At 38.4% G+C, this 5,915-nt stretch overlaps 1 protein-coding gene across 1 annotated transcript; it reads left to right on the top strand.

The window, feature by feature from the left end:
* The first annotated feature begins 3,035 nt into the window (after positions 1-3,035).
* On the top strand, positions 3,036-5,803 carry LOC144643660 (uncharacterized). The gene is made up of 2 exons (XM_078502979.1): positions 3,036-3,190; positions 5,051-5,803. The coding sequence occupies exons 1-2, from the start codon at positions 3,112-3,114 to the stop codon at positions 5,506-5,508; spliced, it is 537 nt and encodes a 178-aa protein (XP_078359105.1). The 5' UTR covers positions 3,036-3,111; the 3' UTR covers positions 5,509-5,803.
* Positions 5,804-5,915: the final 112 nt, after the last annotated feature.

The following is a 5,915-nucleotide window of genomic DNA, read 5'->3' on the forward strand; positions in this document are numbered from 1 at the left end:
TGTTCTTGCCCTCTCCCCCTCCCAGCGGCCAACTGTTGGAAAAAACCTGACAACAATGCTTGGGTAACCAGCTATGGGCTTGGCATCCCATCCAGCGGAGTATCATTATTCCTAGTGGATTCATAACACAGAAGAATGAAAATGTTTTCACTTGTAGTTACTTGTAAAATAAAAATCATACCCTATGACGCGTAATTTCATATCGACTATGATATTTTCGAACGTCATAACTAAACAGTAAAATCCAAGATGTGCAGGTTTTATGATGTCATAGACATTATACAACAGATAATCATATCTTAAGGAGGCTCGATGTAGTTTTTTTAGCCGAAGGGTGGTTGTTTTGAAAATCAAAATTATCTAGGAAGCCAATGCTCTTACAGATTTTTCTAAAATTTCGTCAACAGTTAGTCAATCTACTAAACTTTAACATATCAAAAAATAAACACCAAGAGTCAATCTAGATTTCGAGAAAATCAAGCTTGTTTGAGAACAAAAGAAAACGTCAGTCGTTGCTATGGTAACCTTTGTGACAAAGTGACGGGTAAAAAATTAAAATTTGGTCATATTTGATCATTATGGTGTATTTTGGCAAAAATCGAAGATTGGCTTCCTAGATAATTTTAATTTTCAAAACAACCACCCTTCGGCTAAAAAAACTACATCGAGCCTCCTTGCAGACATGGCTCCGAAAGGCATACTCTTTTAAGGTATCTTACATTAACGAAAACTCAGGGGGGGGGATCCATCGGCATCCCTCCCCTCTTCCCCTTTTTACTATTGTGGGGGAATGACTGCTTGTACGTCTGCTGGGGACTGTTGGCATTGCATTCAAATGAGATTCTTTTTACAGCAGTGGTTGACCAGGGGAGCCCGGTCACCTCTCTTCCTCTTGATTACGCCATGCATTTACTCTTTCAGATTGTTGCCCAGATACTTCATTATCTAGTACGTAAAAACTGTAATATGCGTTTAACACATACCATTGACGGGCCTGAGCCCTTACTGTGTAAGCTTCAGTGACGTTTGTTGGACTTTATAACGATCTTTCTTTGTCATAACTACAGAGTTTGCATTGTCTTCGTCAATTTCCTTATGAAACAGAGATCGCCTTCGACTTAAATTAAATGCCAAAACAAACACAGGACTACACGCTGATAAACTGATACTTGCCTTTAGTTCGGTGTCAGTGTTGACATTACAGAAAGGGCCAATCAAGTTCCGTCTTTTTGTTTGTCCTTTTTGTTGACAAGCCTAAATAAAAGATAAAATAGTGAGACTACAACCTAACAAGGCGATTTGAAATCTCAGCAAAAAACCCAGTGAAAGTTTAACATTGACAACTAACAGGATGGATGCAAAGATTCAACCGAAGGAACAAAGCAGGATGAAAAAATTCTTAACTACAATAAACGATTTTGCACTATTTTCAGACTATGGCTATTGTAAATGTCTACTGCAAAACTGGAGATTTAGTCCTTGCAGAGAATTTGCTCCTAAAGATCCAGACAAATTCGTTTTTGTCACAAATACGTTTATTTAATTGGGTGCCGGATACAGCTTCCACTAAGCAGTAAATCGTTTTCCTCCATGGCTTCTGTGTTGTGGGAATACTGCGCCCGCATAAAACCACGACAACATCAAGAAGAACGATTGACCAATTTGCACCGAATCTACCGGTGGTTACCGTATTTATTCGATTAAGCGCCCAGCCTCGAATAAGCGCCCACCCTGAAGGTGGGAAAAGCAAATAAGCGCCCAGCCTCGAATAAGCGCCCACCCCACATCCGCATTCTGCCCTATGCCTTCAAAAAAGAGAAATGTAGAAGAGGAGTACTTTGATTATTATTAAAATTGAGATTAAAATTGGCTAAGTAGAGACTTCCTCGAAGACCGAGTTTTGTTAGTATTTTAAAGAAACTTTCAATGAACAGTTAATATTCTACTTTGGTACATTTTTACATTTTATCATTATTCTTTGTTTTGTTGTACATTAAACTAACTACTTGCGAGTTATGGCGAAAATTTAATAAGCGCCCAGCCTCGAATAAGCGCCCACTCTAAAGGTCCAAAATTAAATAAGCGCCCAGGGCGCTTAATCGAAAAATACGGTACTATAATTTCACCAACCTGATGAGAAACATCCCACGAAGACGTAACAGCCACATTTAGAGACATGAAAGTTTGGATGACTGTCCGGGATTCAACACGTGTATCTTACATCAAATCATCATTTTCGGTTGAATATATCTTTGTTTCGGTTCATTTGGTAATGTACTGGCCATGGAGTATATCTTCGTTCTTGTACTTACATCATAGCCTTTTTTTACAAGCTTGTCGCGAAGGGCTTTTACCTTTGTAGAGAAATCGACGAAGCCGAAGAACCAATGCAACGCGCAAAGGTGATGCCAAACTGAGCTCGCGATGAATAGTAATTATTTGGGTCAGCATGCGTTTATTTGAATAATTTGCAATGTAAATTTGTAACAGAGATTATTTTCGCGCCAATGCAGTCGCATTTCGACGTTTTGAGTTAAAGTCATTAGATCCTTTAGTTCATAGACTTTAAGGTGCTTCAAAAAGGTTGGAAACTTAGTGGGACGAACGATATATATGAAGGAGAGGAGAGGAGAGGAGAGGAGAGGAGAGGAGAGGAGAGGAGAGGAGAGGAGAGGAGAGGAGAGGATGAGGGGGGGGAGAGGATGAGGGAACTTAGCTCGCTTTGTTTCTATTTGTCGTAACACATTTTCCCCTCGATTTCTTCTGGGACGGGAGAGCTTTTTAATTGTACATTTCTTTTTACAGTTATATACATTTTATGCCTACCTTTTTAGCTTGTGAATTTCAAATTTAACTTTAATCTTTTTTTCTTATGATATTGTAATGCGCAATTGAAAAATTCCTAAATTGATAAATGCACAATAGAAGTTAATTAATCATATTTATTTATTATACTCCTGACATTGAGATGAAAAAGTGCTGGCGGAAACTAAACAAATACAAGCCGGACATCATATAAAACTGTTCACAAAGAACGGAAACAAGATGATGATTTCTCATTGAACGATGTTTGGCGTTATGAATACACAGTAAACGTTCATATAGTTTAAGATGAGTTCAAGGAAAGGTTTCTTAATTTCATTTCTCTTTCTATGGAGACTAGCGAGCACTGTTGGAAACCGAATGATAGGTAAGATGTGCCGATTAAACATTTCGCTATTTTCTCTTTTCTCTTCATATAATACATGGCAACTAAAGCACTTTTAAAGCAAACTTTGGTTTAGTTAACATATTTTAAATTACTCTAAAGTTCTATTTTTCCGATCATATGCGTTGTTCATATATACAATGCGTTGTTCGTAGATCTAAAAACAAAACTAAAAACGTTAACAAAGAACAGTTATCAATAGAAATGATTATTAACGTAATGGAAGTCTTCACTAAAACCGCTTGTTGGTGTTATGTTCACTCCATGATCAGTAATTTCCTTTTAGTGTGTTGTCTTCCGCACGTATACACTTTCGTAATTATTCAGGTCATTTCTTCAAAAATTTCTGTATCTCTCTTATGATCTTTAAGTTAAGTGTTTTTTCATTCTCTTCTATAAATAATGCTGGCGGTCAAGCTAATGGTGTCCTAACAGAGGGCTTGATTTTACCAATTTCACAGACTCTACTGTGCAGGTCAAAATTTGGCTATAAAAAGTCCATTTTTTCTTTATTTTTTGCTCATTATAATACATGCCAGGCAAATTCACCTGCCGTTTTTAATAGCGGATAACGAGCGTATACATTTCCTCGACGGAAACGGAACACTCAAAAGATGTCTGTCTCTCTGTCAATAGTGAGATTACATGTACTTTCTGGGCGAAAACGAAAAACTTATTAAATTTTTCAATTAATTTTTAATTTTGAACCATAAACGATTTTCACCATTTGTGTGTCCTGACCTATGCCTTAGCAATCAAGCTTTCACCGACCTTGCATGAGTGCATGTTACAGTAAGACTATAAGAACTGAGTAATTTGTTGGTCTGTTCTCGTTAAATCAATTCAATTTCATTCGTCATGGGGCCTATGGTTATTAATTCATTGCATCAACACAGAAAAATTAAACCACTACGTTGTGGCTAAGTGAACTCGGCAGTACGATTTTTATCTCAGTCTTTTTGTTATATAGTGGTTTGTTACTATGGACTGACACTCGTGATGAATACGCCAAGACATTTTAAAAGAGAGCTTCTTCAAAGAGTCAATCCCGACGTCAAAAACCGGTCAAGCTTAAATCCCTTATCGTCAAGAAATCAAACTGAGAAAAAAAATTGTGTATTTTTTTGTCTGGATTCGACTATTCGAGACCATAAGATACCCAGAGTGCTAGAGAGTTTCTTTCTTCCTCTTATTTTGCAAAAAGTGCGTTTTCGTTTATTACGTGATTGTCGATATACAGCCAAAAGTAACTTGATTGTGAGCCCCTTTTAACTGGCTCAGAAAAACTCGTGAATTATTTTCAGAGACCGATCAAATGGAAAAGAATATTTTTATCAACAAAAGCAAAGCCAAACCCAATCGTTGGCTTTCCCGCCATGATTTTCCCGCCATTGGCACCTGTAGCAAGTCATTTGTTTTGAGTCTCGATTAGTTCATTCTTTACTTTATTTTATTATTCCACTATTGCGCCATTTTACCATATTAGGGCAAAAGAAGGCGCAAAATATATACCACGTTGTTACACTGTAGAACAAGGCAAAAATACGGGCGAACAAACTTACAGAACACGGACCCAAACTTAGTGGGAAAAATAGTGGAATAATAAATATCTTTTCGATGGTTTAACATATAATACGAGCGGACATTTTGTCATTGCTCGTAATTTTCTTCGACCCTACGGGGCTCGGAAAAATACTACGCAACTCGCAATATTCGCGCGTATTCTATGTAAAACCATCGAAAAAGGTGTATTTATTCGGCTAGATGTCATTTTGGTCTTATTTCAGTGATAAAATATTATTTATTTTGTAACACACGGCAATTTATCCTGCCTATCGCTAGGAGAGTGGACGCAATGGAGCGCATGCTCCTCATCAGATGGATCAGGAACTGGGTTTCAGCAGAGGGTGTTTCAATGTAAGTCCACAGCAGAGGTGTGTCAGCAAGTGCAGTCCCCGGAGACAAGATCATGTGTTATGGCTATTCACGACGACATGGCTGATAGCTTCAAAGATCGCTACCTCGAAGGCCTGTTCCAAGGAAGCAAGACCGACGTAGCTTTAAGAGACCACAATATCAAAGAGCTGTTGGTTTCTTCCGAAACAGAATGCGCTCTTCATTGCATGAGAATACCTGAATGCAGCTCTATCAATATTGGAGTGCAGGACTCAGCACATGCACTATTTGCATTACTTGTGTGCCAGCTTAACAAGTCCACTGCTGATTCTGTACCAGAGGATTTAGTTGGTTCCATTGGTTTCAACTATTACAGCGTATTATCCAGGCATTTCGGAGATTGAGGACTGTGCCGGGTTACACTAATTTTAGACTAACAGGTTTTAAAGGCGCGCTGGACAGGTGATGGGAACGGTTCGCCAAACAACGTCTCGGTTTAGAATACTTTTACTAAATCTGTAAAACACAATTTATATAATAGTCTGTAAAAAGATTTTGGTAGTATTAAAAGCCAGTGCGCTAAACGACCAATAAAATGGTTCTGCTTGAGCGTTACTTTAGATATCCTGTGGGGGAGGGGGACGGCTGAACACAGGCTATACTTTAGACACAACCTGGTGCTTTTCTTAACAGCCCTCGCAAAGCAACCAGTAGCATAGTCGTAGCAGAGGTATGGGAGGTACCCGAGGGGCCCGTCTCCACTTGTTCCTGGAAAAATATAAGAATTGAAGGGACGAGAATTTTGCCCGCT

Source organism: Oculina patagonica, chromosome 2 (assembly GCF_052425735.1).
Source record: "Oculina patagonica isolate OP01 chromosome 2, crgOcupat, whole genome shotgun sequence".
Lineage (NCBI taxonomy): Eukaryota > Metazoa > Cnidaria > Anthozoa > Scleractinia > Oculinidae > Oculina > Oculina patagonica.